Source organism: Triturus cristatus, chromosome 2_2, assembly GCF_964204655.1.
Source record: "Triturus cristatus chromosome 2_2, aTriCri1.1, whole genome shotgun sequence".
NCBI classification, from domain to species: Eukaryota; Metazoa; Chordata; class Amphibia; order Caudata; family Salamandridae; genus Triturus; species Triturus cristatus.
In genome coordinates, this window is record NC_140582.1 from 857,490,619 (window position 1) to 857,507,171 (window position 16,553).

A 16,553-nucleotide genomic window follows, 5' to 3' on the forward strand; every position below is an offset into this window, starting at 1 on the left:
AACATCCTCACTGAGGTGCTTCAAACCTCAGCAAGCTCCACTGAGCCTCTACTGCCGTTCAACGAGGCCCTCACTGACGTTCTGCAGGGCACCTGGTCCAAGCCCTCCACAGTTCCTCCTGTGGATAGGAACGTTGCCAGGCGCCACCGCCCTGCTCCGGGCGACCCCAGTTTCCTGTCCCAACACCCCACCCCCGAGAGTCTGGTTATCCAGGCCTCTACCTCCCAATCCTCCTTCCCGACCGCTCCGCCGGATCGGGATTCCAAGAGACTCGAGCAGTTTGGCAAGAAACTGTTTTCGTCCCTTAGTTTGGGCCTGCGGTCCTTAAATACCGCCTGTCTCTTGGACCGTTATTCCCATTCCCTGTGGGATACGGTGGAGGACGTGCTGCCCCTGTGTCCGGAGGAGGTCCGGACGCGTCTTACCCAGGCTTTGGCCGATGGGAGGGATGCAGCACGGCACGCCATACGATGTGGGCTTGACACCACGGACTCGCTGGGTCGGGCGATTTCGACCACGGTGGCGCTCCGCCGCCACGCCTGGATGCGGTCCACGTCATTTTCCGGGGATGTCCAGACCACCCTCATGGACATGCCCTTTGATGGCACTCGCCTGTTTGGTGAGAAGGCGGACAGTGCGCTGAACCGCTTTAAGGACTCCCGGGCTACGGCCAAGTCCTTGGGCCTCTCGGCTCCGCGGGCGCACACCTCCGCTTTTCGCCCCTTTCGTGGCCAAGGAAGGGGCGCCTCCTCACGTCCGCAAAGCCACCAGCCGCAGAACCAACCTGCGCGCGGTCGCGGACGTGGCTTCCGCCGTGGCGGAAATGGAGGCCGACGTGGTCAGCCCACTTCCACCCCTGCAGCATCCGCCTCAAAGCCCTCCTAGTCCGAGCTTTCAGGCCCATACCACGCCAGTGGGCGGCAGAGTTCGCCATCACCTGCTCCACTGGCGGTCCATAACATCGGACAGGTGGGTGCTGCAAATCGTCCGAAGGGGCTACTCCCTCCCCTTCGAGACGACCCCTCCAGCCATGCCACCGCAGCACCACCGTATCTCGGGGGATCATTTGCATCTTCTCCGCGAGGAAGTTTCGGCTCTCTTGGCCAAGGGGGCCGTCGAGCGCGTTCCGAGTCCAGAAGTAGGTCGTGGTTGTTATTCCCACTACTTTCTGGTTCCCAAGAAGGGCAAAGGGGGCCTACGCCCTATCTTGGACCTCCGGAACGTCAATGCCTTCCTCCGAAAGGAAAGGTTCAAGATGCTCACGTTGGCTCAGGTTTTAGCTGCCCTAGACCCTGGAGACTGGATGGTAGCGTTGGACTTGCAGGACGCATATTTCCATATCCCCGTCCTGCCGGCCCACCGGCGTTACCTGCGGTTCACGGTGGGCCAAGAGCACTTTCAGTTTACCGTGCTCCCCTTCGGCCTCACCAGTGCCCCTCGGGTGTTCACGAAAGTGATGGCGGTGGTCGCAGCTCATCTGCGCAGATCAGGGGTTCCAGTCTTCCCCTATCTCGACGACTGGTTGTTGAAGGCGGGCTCGCCCCAGGCAGTCGTCTCCCACCTCCAGACTACGGCGGATCTCCTGCATTTGCTGGGGTTTTCCATCAACGTGCCGAAGTCACACTTGAGTCCCTCTCAGAAGCTCCTCTTCATCGGAGCGGTTCTCGATTCGGCGCAGTTCCGGGTCCATCCACCGGAACAGCGGGTCCGGGATATACGGGCCCTGATTCCCATCTTTCGGCCTCTATCCCGGGTTTCGGTCAGGCTTCTGGGGCTGATGGCTTCCTGCATCCTACTAGTGCATCACGCCAGGCGGCGCATGCGGGCTCTGCAGTGGGACCTGAAGTTTCAGTGGGCCCAGCATCACGGCAACCTGTCCGACCATGTCTTGATCTCGGAGGGCACTGCACAGCAGTTGCAGTGGTGGCTCACGGACCGCGAGTGGGTCAAGGGCAAGAGCCTCTCCCTTCCCCAACCAGAGCATGTCGTAGTGACGGATGCGTCCCTCCTGGGATGGGGTGGCCATATGGGAGAGGCGGAGATCAGAGGCCTCTGGTCTCCGGCGGAGTCTCGTCTCCACATCAACCTGTTGGAGTTGAGAGCGATCCGGCTTGCACTGAAAGCCTTCCTTCCCTCTGTCAGGGGAAGTGTCGTGCAGGTGTTCACGGACAACACCACCGCCATGTGGTACTGCAACAAACAGGGCGGGGTGGGGTCGTGGACCCTTTGTCAGGAGGCTCTGCGCCTCTGGACATGGCTGGAACACCAGGGCGTCACCCTGGTGGTTCAACATCTGGCGGGCTCTCTGAACGCCAGAGCAGACGAACTCAGCCGCCGGTGCATGATGGATCACGAATGGCGTCTGAACTCCGAAGTGGCGCAAGGCCTCTTTCAGCAGTGGGGAGAGCCTTGGTTAGATCTATTCGCCACCGAAGAGAACGCGCAATGTCAGCAGTTCTGCGCGTTGGAATTTCCAAGGCGGCACTCGCTCGGCGACGCTTTTCGTCACGAGTGGAGTTGCGGTCTGTTGTACGCCTTTCCGCCTATACCACTTCTGCCCAGAGTGCTGAAGAAGATCAGGCACGACCGGGCCCAAAGTCATCTTGGTGGCTCCGGATTGGGCACGAAGATACTGGTATCCCGAGCTACTCAGTCTGTTGACCTATCCCCCGATACGTCTGCCCCTTCGGGAGGATCTTCTGTCGCAGCAGCAGGGGACGGTCCTCCACCCGAACCTGTCCAGCCTCCACCTCCATGCGTGGAGATTGAGCGGCGGCAGTTGATGCCATTTGACTTGCCTCCTGAAGTCTGTGATATCATTCTGGCAGCCAGGCGTCCCTCCACAAAGTCGGTATACGCCTGCCGGTGGAACAAATTTGTGGCATGGTGCACAGCAAAGGCTGTGGATCCCCTTTCCGCCCCTCTTTCTGAGGTTCTCCTCTTCCTTCTTTCTCTGGCCCAGCAGGGCTCTGCCCTGGGCACCCTGAAAGGTTATCTTGCTGCCATCTCCGCCTTCTTGCGGCTTCCTGATCAGCCTTCTCTTTTCAAGTCCCCTGTGGTTACACGCTTTCTCAAAGGCATTACACATACGTTCCCTCCTGTCCCTTTTGTAATGCCTCAGTGGGACTTGAATCTGGTCTTGACATTCCTGATGTGCGCTCCCTTCGAGCCTCTTCACAATTGCCCTCTTCGTCTTCTGACTCTTAAGACTGCTTTTCTGGTAGCCATCACCTCGGCTAGACGGGTGAGTGAGCTCCAGGCTTTATCTTCAAAGCCTCCTTTTCTATCTGTTCATCCGGACAAGGTTGTCCTTCGGCCTCGTCCCTCCTTTCTTCCTAAAGTGGTGACTCCTTTTCACCTTGGGCAGTCTGTCACCTTGCCCACCTTCTTTCCGCCTCCGCATCCTTCCAAAGAGGAAGAGAGGCTCCACCGTCTGGACCCAAAACGTGCGCTCTCCTTTTATCTGGACCGCACAAAACAGTTCCGGGTGGACGACCAGCTTTTTGTTGGGTACGTGGGCGCTAAGAAGGGGAAAGCTGTGCACAAACGGACCATCTCTCGGTGGGTCGTTTTGTGTATAAAACTTTGCTATTCCTTGGCTAAAAAAGACCCTCCTGTTGGGCTGCGCGCCCATTCTACTCGGGCCACTGCGGCTACTACTGCCTTGGGACGGGGAGTCCCTTTGCAGGACATCTGTCAGGCGGCGACGTGGGCTTCGCTACACACGTTTGCCAGGCATTATTGCCTTGACAGCCAAGTCCGGAGGGATGGCTTCTTTGGCCGTTCTGTCCTCCAGGACTTTCTGGTGTGATCTTGGTTCGCAGACCCACCACCGGGGATGGTATTGCTTGGGTATCTATTCTAAGGTGAGGAATCTAACTAACGTGTTTCTTTCAGATGAACAAGTTACTTACCTTCGGTAACGATGTATCTGTAAGAAACATTAGTTAGTTAGATTCCTCACCGACCCTCCCATCCTCCCCGTTCTGCGAACTGACATCTAGGGTTAAGGTTATCCTTTTCAGGCCCCTAGATTTTATTTTTGGCACCAGTGTCGGTCTTTGCATGGCTCTGCGTTCCTGGCGCGGAAGGCTATGTACAAGAACTGACGTCAGCGCGCGAGGGCGGCGTCTAAGTACTCCGACGTCATCACGACGCCGACGACGGACGCAGAGCCGCAGACGACGCCTAGCGACGCGCAAGGGGTATTGCTGACGAAAAATCTTCCGGATCCAGTCTGACGCCTGGGGATATTCTAAGGTGAGGAATCTAACTAACTAATGTTTCTTACAGATACATCGTTACCGAAGGTAAGTAACTTGTTCATATGAACATTTTTAACTAGATGTCCTGACCGTCAACAAAGCTCCCAACTTGGATTACTTCAGTCTAGTTAGTTTGAGAAACGAAATTCTAATTTGCATAAACTACCTACATCTTGGCCTTGTTTCCAATAGCAGAAATGTACAAACTGTCTGCTTTTCTCTTTGCCTTCAGAGTGAAAATGCTTTTCCAGACCGGTATGCCAAAACCTGTGCTCAGCTTTCCAATCTTGTTTCAATAAAATGTGAAGGGAAAGCTACTTTTCTCCATGTTTAGTGAAATTTCACCACAGAGTAAAACCAGCTGGAAGCAAATGTTAATTCTAAATCGTTAAACCTTGCATACACATTTAATTATTATACTTGGATGTGTCAAAATATGTACCTTGACAATCCATATATTTTCAAAGTACGTAGAAGTGGAGTTAATAATAGTAACTCTATATGTACCTTGACAGTGTTGTGGTAGTCCATATTTTGGCACCTTTAGTTTAGCAGCACAATATATTTGTACACCATAGTCTAACTTATAACTGCATATGCATTTCACATTTGTCCATGTAACTTTGACTCGCATGTTTCCAACAGTTAAATTACTAGAAATGGGGCCTGTTGTGTATCTGTTAGGCTGGAGTATTTGTATTGCTGCTTTCAAGGCTTATACCAAGAGATACTGATAGCACTGCCCTTCAACCTAGAACAGGTTAATTTCCGTTAATTAGGTTTTTTTTTTTTTATGTATACTGTCTACGTTCTGCCACAGAGACGGGCTTATGCACTTAGGTCCTTTTTTTTTTTTTTTTCCAAATATTTTTATTAATGTCTTCATAAGAGAAATGCATCGCATGGAAAAACATTTAGATTGACTTCATTTCGTGCATTGTTAAACATTGGGGATTACAGTCCTTTCTCTGAATTGACCTCTATCTATTACATAGTACAATCGCTACTATAAACAATATCATCACCCTGAGTCAGATGTCCTTTCCTATGAAGATACATCTCCTTTCCTGTTGCGTGGTGGTGTATTACCAACCGGTTACGGTGAAGAACTCATAACTGGGGAGTGAAACTGGGGTGGTGATCGTGAGGTCCAGGATATGCGAGTCAGACTGGGTATCTGGGCTATTGTGCTGCCTGCCTGTGGCTAATTTCTGCAGATGGGGCCTGTCCTGCCGTTACCGTCTAGCTGTTCTAGATTGTATGTGGTTACGTTGCCCTGTGTCGTTGCACATTTGGAGCAGTGGGAGAAATGGTGTGTGTGCTTTCGGTCTGGGCCTGTGGTTGCGAATCTGCCTGGACTTGCGATGAAGTGTCTGAGTCTTCACGTGTCATTTGTTGTTTGAATTGGTGTATCAGTAAGGTCCACTCCATGGATATGGGGTGTTTGCATGCCCCTTTGACTTCCTCCTCCCTTAGTGTTTGCTCCTCCGCTGCTGCCCATTTGTGCACTGCTCCTACCCATGCTGCTATCGGGGGTTCTGTGGGGGCTCGCCAGTGCATTGCTATTCTCCTTTTGGCTAGCAGCATTGCCAGTGATGAAAAGCGGATTATTACTTTGTGCTGTTTCCGCCTTTGGAATATTCTGAGTGCACAGGCCTCCCATGTGTCCATGTTAGACCTGTGAGGTCCCCGAGTGTCTCGTGGATAGTGTGCCAGTATGGCTGTATTGTAGGGCAGTTCCAAAACATGTGATAAAAGTCCGCGTCCGGTGATTGACATCTAGGGCAGAGGAATTGGGTGGCTGGGTAAAACAGCTGGAGATGCACTGGCGTTTGATACGCTTTATGTAGGATATAAAATTGTATATTTTTGAAACGTGTGTTTCGGGACACCTTCTTGGGGTATTCGAGTGCTGTCTCCCATTCTTTGTCGTGTAGTTGGCGCCCCAGTTCTTCCTCCCATGTTACTCGCAGTGCATCTAGGGGACTTGTTTAAAAGTTCTCGAATGGTTTTATATAGCCAAGTGATCAGGTGTCGACCCGGCCCCATGTGCATGATGGTATGGATACGAACAACCAGGTACTATAAAACTGGGACAGAGTATTTTTATAGATTAACCACAAGCTCTTCTTTTAGGTTAGAGACGAGTCTGTCTTTTATTGGTGGATTTGTCTGATGTGGTGAACTGTGGTGGACTACAGGTAATTGTTCTGGATGTATAGCCTCCCCCACATATTTCATTCTCTATTGGAGGTTGATGCCTTGAGTAAGGACCACACTTCTTCCCCCCGCCCCCTTATTTCTCACCCCCTCTTCAGTGCACTGAAGCTTCCATTAGATGCCTCTAGCACAGTTACCATAGAACACTAAGTATATTTGTCATAAAACCTGAGAGAGTGGGCCTAGTGCTTGCAGGGCGCTGTATTACTATCCATTGGGCACGTTCAGTGCCTCCAACGTAGGTAAATGGAAAGCTGACTTGTTGGAATGGGCGGTGGCAGAAGAGTGTAGACTCCAGAAGATATGCACAGATGAACAAGCAGAAAGAGACTTGGAGTGCGGTGGTGGACCAACTAGGAGAGGACGGTGGAGTAGAGAAGAATGGCTCAGCCCTGGATCACCTGTAGTTGTGGAGCAACCCCCACCCCCAAGTAATGGCAGATGACTCTGGGGAACTCTAGTGAGGTTGAGTGGCATCCTCTGCCCCCCCCACCCCTTTTGAGTACTATCTAAGTTTTAGGATAGAGACCGCAGATGGTATGGCTGAGACATCGGATAGTGGATGTCTGGTGACATCTGTTTGCTGATGTACTCCTTCCAGATCTTATGCGCATGAGCGTGTCGTTCCCCCGCTTGCCTGCGCAAAACAAGCGATGGTAAATTTTGCATGTTTTTCTTGGGATCCTTTGAGCTGGGGAGACACCGTACTTACGCTGCAAGTATGTTTTTTTAAAAAATGGACCCGGGTTTCAGGCCAGGGTTTTTATTTTATTTATTTGGTGTTTTCTTTAGCGCAAACAAGACCCAAAATTTGGGTGTCAGAGCGCTTTACATTTCAATCACTTTTAAAATACACAGAAATATAATTTTATAACGTCAATAACATGTATACGTATTCCAATAACATTGGCATGTGCTTATCTATATACAAATCACATAAAATGAAGAATAATAGAATCATTAGATTATAGTAAAGCCTGTCATATCATAGTTAAATTTAAAATAAGACCACTCTTGAGGTCTTAGATATCCACATTGGTTATAGTATTGCTAGCCTAGTCCAATATCACTGTGGATTGGTCGAGGTACCTGACCATAGACAACATCACTGTTGGTAGCCGAGGGACTAATTGTAACCCCTTAGCTGAAGATAGCCATTTGCGCTCAATCCATGTCAGGAGATTGATTTAAGAAGTTAGCAGAATCTTTGTTCTGCTATTAGGAGTATGATAGTCCTGCTCACAATAGCTTACTTGAACAGGTTAGTGAAGATGAGCTCCGGGATGACTGAAGATTTTACAAAACTTTTAGTAATCCCTGTTGAATGTTATGGGAGAAATTTACCCATCAGAAAGGATTTAGTCTTCTTTTTGAATCTTGGAGCATCTGTGATTCGGTGGGAGCGACTTCCAGATCCGTGGTGCAGCACCCGTGAACGCTCTATTGTATGTTATTTTCTTACGGAAGAGTGCTGGTTTCAGTTAAAAATCCACAGATCCCCTCGGGGTCTACTGCTTCCAAACAGCGTAATTTTATGGCCCAGGTAATGTTGAGTTTTGTGGTGTATTGCCTTGTGTGTAATACATGCAATCTTTAGCTCTATTCTTGCTTCGTACGGTAGCCATTTGATTGCTTTCAGATGTGGAGTGAAGTGGTCGAATTTTTTTGATTCCCGTTATAAGTCTAGTTGCTGCATTGAGACAAGCTTTTAGGGGAGCTGTTGAGATCTTAGGAAGCCCTGCTAGAGTTGCGCATCCATACTCAATTCTTGATGTTACCAGCGCCCGGACTGCCATTTTAAGATCATCAGAATCGATGAATGGCTTCAATTTTTCGAGGTAACTCAGATGGAATCGAGCGCTTTTTGCCATTGTGTTGATGTGGGTTCGCATGTTTCTTTATCCAGCATGATTCCAAGAGACTTGGTTGAGTCAACTATAATTGGGGTAACGTTTAGCGCAGTGATCATCTTGGTCCATTCCTTAATCCTGGTTGAACTTTTAGGGGGGGAGATCAGAAGGATCTCTGTTTTTTTAGTTGAGCTTAAGATGATTGTCAGCTAGCCATTCAACGGTTCTCTGTAATGCTTGATTCATTATGTTGATCTCTTCTGGTGATGAAATCTTCATATACAGATGGGTGTCATCTGCATACATGTGAAAGGAAATGTCAGCCTGTTGTAATTCTTCTGTCTGTTCATGGTTCGATGTACAGATTGAATTGTGAAGGGAATAGAGTTTATCCTTGTGGGACCCTAATTTGAATCGGAGATGGCGGGGATAGCTTGTTGTTGATGGTGGTATGTAATGTGTGATTTACTTATTACAAAATGTATCATTCCCCACGAAGAACGGGTTGAAACAGGGATGCCTAGTAGCTCCCTTATTATTCTCTATCTATATTAGTGATCTACCAGGGCGTTTCTCCCGAATCAAAAACCACCCTCCGAAACTGGCACAAGTTGATTTACATTGTTTAATGTATGCCGATGACATAGTTATATTCGATCGTACCCCAATAGGCCTGCAAAGAAACCTGAACGAACTAAACCAATAGGCTAATGAAAACTTTCTGCTGCCTAATATTACTAAAACAAAAGCTCTTCCTTTCAGTGGTAGAAGGAAATCTTTATTTTTTACATGGTCATTAGGAGGTAAACCAATTGAGACAGTAAAAGAGTATGTGTATCTGGGCCGTATTTTCACGAATAACCTACAAGATACAGCCCACCTTCAACATTTAAGTCTTAAGACAGAATCTCATGTAGGGGCTTTACAGAGACTGTATCGTACTACGGGTAATAGACACTTTAAAGCTGTGTTGGAGGTTTATAGTAAGAAAATCCCATCGATTCTATCATATGCTATGGAATTTTCACAAATTAAAACATGGTAATCTATAAAGGTAAAGGAGGGAATCCTACTTCGAAAATTAGTAAAGGTGTCTCAGTTGGTACCAGTTCAAGCCCTCCGTTTGGAATTATCTCTAACAGGAATCTTCGCTCAAATAATTTCTAATATCATAAGGTGGGCGTACAATTTATTACACGCAGCACCAGACACTTTAAGGTATCTCTTAAAATTGGAGACTTTTAGAGAGGAAGCATCACGGTATACTTTTAATAGGAATTTGCCAAAGGCTGTTGAGGTCTCTCAATGCACTGTAGCACTTTTACAGGAGTGGTCCCCATCACATTTGAAGCTTTTAAAAAAAAAAAAATCTGACTCCTGGAATCAGTTAAAAAATGACAAAGAATATTGCATTCAGCTAAAGCAGTATAAAGCGTTCGCTGAAGGCGTAGATTTTAAAACCCATGCGCCCTAGTTACAATTTCAATTAGAACACGGGGTAAGACGTTGTATTATTCTTTAACATATGGGAATACTCCCATTAGCAACATACCTAGCCAGTTGGGACGGTTTAAATAATAAAAGCATGTGTGAACTGTGTAAAGGAGGACCACAAGATTTATTGCATGTTGTACTAATTTGTCCAAACCCGAGAATGGTAGAGGCTCAACGAAGATTCATAAAACCTATCCAATTAAAGCACAAAGCGACTCTAGCTCATGACTTAATTACGTTGTGTAACTCTCCAGCTAATGAATTAGTCTGTCATAACTTGTTTACATTTTTTAAAAGTTTCTTGAAATTGTTTTAAAGTAGAGCACACAATCGTAACATTTATACTTAATAGAAGGTTGCACAGGCGGATTTTAAAGCATTTTTATTGTTTTATTTTTATAATGAATTGTTTGCGATTGTATTTCAGTAAGGATGAGTTTGTGTTTGTTGATCTCAGTAGAGGTCTGAATCAAATATTGTATTGTTACAAAATGTTAATAAAGAAATATGGGGGGAAAAATAAAACAAGAGGTTGTGTTCATTAGCATTTTCTCCATGAAATGTGCTCTAAACAATATGTTTTGCTTCACAAGCTCAGGGCTTTGAAGACGTTTTATTTTGTTGGCCAGTGACGGGTCGTTCAGCATTCCTTTCATGGATTGAAAGGGTTTCTGTCCTTACCTTTGTCGTGCTGCACAGTGTTTTCTGCATCTTTGGAGGATTATTTAAAAAATATCTACGTATTATGGCGGTATAGTTTGGGCTTGATAATGCTGCTCAAACTAGAGTGGAATGAAGGGCTGTCATTTGTGGAAGAGTGGAGTTGGTGGCTAAAGGTGCTAACGACCTTTTTGATGGGAGGGTTTTAGATGCTACATGTCAAACCAGACTCCTTAGTGTGTGATTTGATCTGGCTGTAGAAGATGATCAGGATGGAGCTTGAAGTGGCAGAGTATTATATTATGGCAGCAATCTATGTATAGTCAATCAGAGGCAACCTGGCTCCTTGTAAGTCTCACAGTGCAGTAATCTCAAGGAATAAATGCCTTAAATAGAGCAGCCAAGGCTCCTGCTGGTAATTATAGGCATGGCAAAAACGTGGGCTTCAGCACTCGATCGTTCTGTGCTATAGACTTAATTACGGTTCCGGATCGGAAAGACTGAAAAGATGTTTCTGCGTGCCAAAACTTAATACTGTTTGTTTTCACTCAATACAATTATTTTCTTTACATGTGGTTTTTTCAATGGTGTCCTCTATGTCGAAGTAAATACTCTTTGCCCTTCATTTGGAGCTTGTGAACATCTTTATGCCTTCTGTGAAGAAATGGTGCCTTGAGTATGCCCAAATGATGTGCAGAACACACTTCAGCATTCCCACACGTATCCTTCCTTGTACTTCCTGCTAGAATTGATCAGTAGTTGTTTGCAGATTAACCAAATGGTTTATCTGTTGGGCGGGATGTCTAGCCAGAATTTGACTTGGAAGAGTCCAGTGCAACAGAATAGTTGATGGTTGTTTAGAGCGTCCCTGTTAGTTTGGGAACCAGGTACAAACCGTAACTCCAACAAGGAGTTATGTTTTGTACAAGCTACAAATAAATAGGTATATAAAATAGGAATGCGTCTCACCATAGATGTTGACTGTCAGTAAGCACACCTGGGAGGATAGTGTGTAGGTGCAACAGCACAGGTATGGTGCAGTAGGGAGCTGGTCAGAACAGAAAGGCTACTTGTTTTTCAAGAGATAAGAAAAGTGTGCGTTCAGGTGCAGTAGCCAGACAGATGTCACTGGTGATGAAAGCTGATTCTGAGGACTACAAGGGATGCATGAGTGCTCACTAAGTATTGCGAAGGAAAGGCCAGCTGTACTGTGCACTAGATATAGGCCAAGGAAAAAAATAATTTGCTTAACCGGATTATATGTGTAGTGGGGTACAGATAGCAGACGACCTGGTGATCTAAAGTGGGTTGTTGACTTGGTGATCTGATGCAAGGTACAGTCCATGTATCAATTGATAAAACAGTGCCAGCCAGGGGGGAAAAAAAGTCGAGGTATTTGAACCAATTGGTGGTTGTCCTTAGTGAAAATGTCATGACTATGTTGCCTGCAGAGAGTTTTTCAAGTGCATGAAATTGCTCACAATCTGATCCATATACCTTAGAGTATGTAGCATACATATAAAGATTTGGGAACATTTTTGAGGGGGGAAATGTATTCCCATCTTAATTTCCAATGAAATGGATGTCCTTTTAAGAAGACAAAAAGCTAAACGAACATCATGTAGCTTAAAAATCATCTGAATTCTTCCGTCTGGCACCATACTGAAAAAAATAATTGATTGGTAGGTGCTCTTTTACAAGAGGGTAGTAGGGTTCTCACTTTAAAAAAGTAGAAACCTATCACTAGGGGAGATTTATTCTTCAATGTGAAAGTTGTACTGAAGATTTACAATCTAATGCTTTTTGCAGAAAAGTACACTTTTTATTCCCTGAAAATGTAAAACTATGAGCATATCTGTAATGAAACTCCTCTTCGATACCTGGTGCACCAAAACACATTTTGTTTTGGCACCATCTTTAGTTTGTTTCTTTTGGTAGGTTAGAAGGGGTCTAAGAAAGATGGTGACTTTGGAATTGCAAACTTCTGAGCTATGAAGGGTCACTTCTGGAAACTGGCTTGTTCAGGCAGTTGAATTGGTTGTTTGAGGTTTTTTCAGCCTTTACTTTTGAGCACTAAGAAAAAAAAACTTGAAGTATAGTACTTGGTGTAATAAACGATTCACTGTGATACGACCATTCCCAAATCTGCAATTGATATTTGCCACAAGATTGCAATGACTTGGGCCAGATGTACGAATTTTGCACTAGCAAACTCTGCGATACACAAAAATACAAGGCTTGCAACAACAAAATGGTAGTTTCAATTTACTGAACGAATTTTGCGAAAAAGTAAAAGCCTCTCTGACTTGCGAATTAGGTTTCGAAACACATTCTGAATCACAACTAGGAAGGAGTGTGAAAGCAGCATTCCCTCCTATTTTCCAGTCACAATGGTACTTACAATTGGTTTGGAAACAAACTTATTGTCGCAAACCATTAATCAGTTATCCGTTCCTCAAAGGAAATAGCAACCGTTTTGAAATAGGGAAGATGTCCCAATGGTGAATCCTGTCCGGCAAACTCTGGGGCAACGGATACATTTAATTTTTTTTTTTAAAGCAGCACTAGTTCCTTTAAGAAGCAAGGAACACAGGCTACTTAAAAAAAAAAAAAGTTTCCGGTTAGTGAATGCAAATACTAGTATAATAGTCTTCATTGTCGCAGAGGATCAAAATTAGCGACCTGTCTATGTAATCTTAATTAGGCAGGTACTTCTGTGACAGCCCCCCACCTATCCACCCGTGATTCAAGATTTTGTTATGTTACCTATTAAAAACTAGGTCACATCACAAAATCGGAGACCGTTTGCAAAAATTCGGTTTGCAATTTGCAAACGCCCTATTTCTTCGTGCATTGTGCTCCTGTTCAGTTTGTGAGAGGTGCATACCTAAAATATTTATATTGTCAAGGCTGGAATGTAGGTATCGTATGCAGTGCAGCCTGGAGGCCCACAGCCAAAATCTATACAGATAAGGCAGAAAGTATCCTGACTTAGTATTTCCACATTCCCTCCCAAATCAGGGAAGAGTGAATAGTGATATGGGGAGGGGGTGGGGGGGGAAGCACGGGAGATCTACTTAGACTTGAAGAAAGCAATGTAACATATGAAAGGAGAAGGCCTCAACTTCTGCAGAATCGAGGCATAATCCTCAGATATACATTCTGAAACTTGTGTCAGACAGCCAAGATTTCTACACTTCAGCCTAGGGGATGGTAAAAGAGACTTTACTTTACATGTTAAAGATGAGGCTAAGATTCCACTAGACACTAAAACCGACCCATATGAAAACACCTTTGACAGCCTTTTAAGAAAGCCATGCAGTCTGTTTCTACAATAACTGAGCAGAGTTTCCTAACAAGAGTTCCGCAGCTGTTTTGTCTGAAGGCCTTTAATGTACCGTTCACACCCGTATGCTGATTGCTAAGTTTAGGGCAAGAAAAACAAAAAAGTGGTGGGTGAATTTCTTGAATTAATGTCAGCCACTTGCATTTACTCTGGGCCACAATCCAGTCTCTTGTCCATTGTGGCCTACCATGCCACCCGCCCTATTATGTTTATGTATAGTAATAGATTGACGTTTTACCCACCTAAACTCCATGTGAGGTCATACATAATTGCTGTTCTATGCATATAGTAGTAGCTTAAGTGCACAAATACAATAAAATTGTGGTGTCAGTTGGGGGTTTGGTCCAGGACGACCAGTTAACATCATAAGGGAGTCTTCTTAACGACCTTCTGGCGAATGCCTGTTCTTTTAAACTCTGAGCAAAACAAGTGAACTTTCCTGCCTCAACAACTACAAAGCATGAATGTACAAGAAATGTTCAGATATATATTCAAGCTGTTACAGGCAACTGTTTATTTATTGTTGACGGTAAAGGTGCATGATAATTCTTAAACGCAATGAGGGTGGCTCAGTAATACGAAAGCTTATCGCTGACAAAACACTGTGCAGGCAGACTCCGCCTTACATCATACTCTAGGTCAGTAAATTAGGTACCTTAATTTAGGTAATATCTTTATTGTGTTTTGAATTGAGTGGAAGCACAATATTTATCTCTACAAAGCACAAGTTGTTTTTTACTACATTTGTTTTCCTGAAAAGCAGTTCTATTAATCGTTGTCTTTCCCTTCTAGTATCTCAGTTGGTCCATATTACTAAAGATCCATATGAAGCCTGCAGCGGAGCCCATGCTGTTGTGATTTGCACGGAGTGGGATATGTTTAAGGTAAGGTGGCAGATGAAATTAAATAAAATATACAAAGTTTCTAATTACATGGGCTGCTTCTTTACTTTTGATTTGTGGATCATTGCAGGAACTGGATTTTGAACGTATTCACAAAAAAATGCTGAAGCCAGCTTTCATCTTCGATGGCAGGCGAGTCTTAGACAATCTTCACAGCGAGCTGCAAAATATTGGATTCCAGGTGACCTATGTTTCCCCTTTGTATTTTTACCAAGTTGTTCACTTGTTGTTGATTTAAAATAGTTGTTGTAATAATTGACCTAGAAGTGTAAATTAAGGGACCACCTTGTGCAGATTCGCCATCAAAATATATATATTCCGGGGTCACTCACTGCTGTAATGTACGGTTTGCGTTATCTGAGTGCTGTGCAAAGAGCTTGTCTCTTTCCAATGTGAGTATTTTCTTTAACACTGTTGGGTGGAATATGTCCTGATCGTGGGATTTCTAACACAGTTTTTGAACCTTTTTATAAGACGTTCACTTAATGCTTTAAAAGACATGGTGGGTCCTTGCCTTGTGGCAGCATTCTTTCCGATGCTGATGTTTTTGATTGGGATCCTCCTCTCTCGGTGATTGAGGTCTAAGCTGGTAACAGCAGTGGGATCTTCTTTGAGAAGGAAGACTTCTGATTGCACCTGCTATTTCATAGGATGGGCTTCCCCTAATACAGTGCTGTCACTGACAGCATGTGTTGTGGATAAAACCATAAAGTACCTCCATGCTGCTCTAAGGAATACGGTGATAGACAAAACAGAGTTCACACGGACCTTTGAGATCTAGAGGAAGAGGGATTGCTTTCTAATCATAGGACCTAGGGAAAACCTTCAAAGAGATCAAACGGGAATATGGGATCCGCCGAGGCTTTCATTACCTCTAGATTTATCACTGGGTCTTATGTAACCGCATCAAAGCACATGCCACTAGAGCACCTACTCCTTTTGCGAAATTCCTCCGGCGCCTCTCCTCCTTCAGACACTTGGTCGCTAGTATCTTTAGCATACTCACGCCCCCGACATTGGCGGGTAAACTATTCTTTCATTTCCACTAGGAGAAAGATCCTAATATTACATTAGATACCGAACAATGGCAAGAGGTGTTCCTCCATACAAATAATTTTGCCGGCCACGCCCAGAGGCAGACACATCCTCTGAAACTACTGCCTGTTGGCACGTCACTTCGTACCACCTCCACATTATCAATTCTACTTAGCCTGAGACTTGCTGGCTTTGATGTGGAGGCACAGGCTCCCTCCTACACATCCTGTGGTCCTGCCCCCGACTGGGAGACATTTGTGGCGTGGAAGCTATCATTCTTGCAGTTTCCCAGATCGAGGGCCAGGCCCTAGACTAGCTCCCTGATTTCACCCTCGTTGGGATTCTATCCTCTCCTCTAATGCAGGCAGGAGAATGGCTATGTATGTCAGACTTCCAAACCGGTTTTAAATAACATGGACATTCAATAAGAAAAGATCAGGAGACTGACCACCTCAACCATTTCCTTCAGTAAAGAAGGTAGTGGGATCGCAGCTGTAGGAGTGTTCAGCCTGCTTTAAAAAACGTTTTTTGTTTTTTTTTTTCTTCTCCACAGTACCTACCGAGTGCCATAAGCTCGGAAATCCCTCTACATAATCTCTTACAGAGAAGAGATTCCTAGCATCTCTAGTGGAAGGCTATCCCACAGTCGCTGTTTTGATCACTAGAGCAATTTTTGTCCAATCTTTCGCTTGACTCAATCTCTTCTGGTTTAAACATTCAGTCTCTTATATTTCTGTTTGCTGTAATACGTAATGTTCTTGCTAATCATGATCTCACTTTA

At 45.3% G+C, this 16,553-nt stretch overlaps 1 protein-coding gene across 1 annotated transcript in view; it reads left to right on the forward strand.

Annotated features, from left to right (window-relative positions):
* Positions 1-16,553, forward strand: part of UGDH (UDP-glucose 6-dehydrogenase) — a 72,139-nt gene that overhangs the window by 48,570 nt on the left and 7,016 nt on the right. The window contains exons 10-11 of the mRNA XM_085642244.1: positions 14,628-14,719; positions 14,808-14,918. Coding sequence (XP_085498370.1) covers positions 14,628-14,719; positions 14,808-14,918 — 203 coding nt within the window. The remainder of the gene's footprint in view (positions 1-14,627; positions 14,720-14,807; positions 14,919-16,553) is intronic.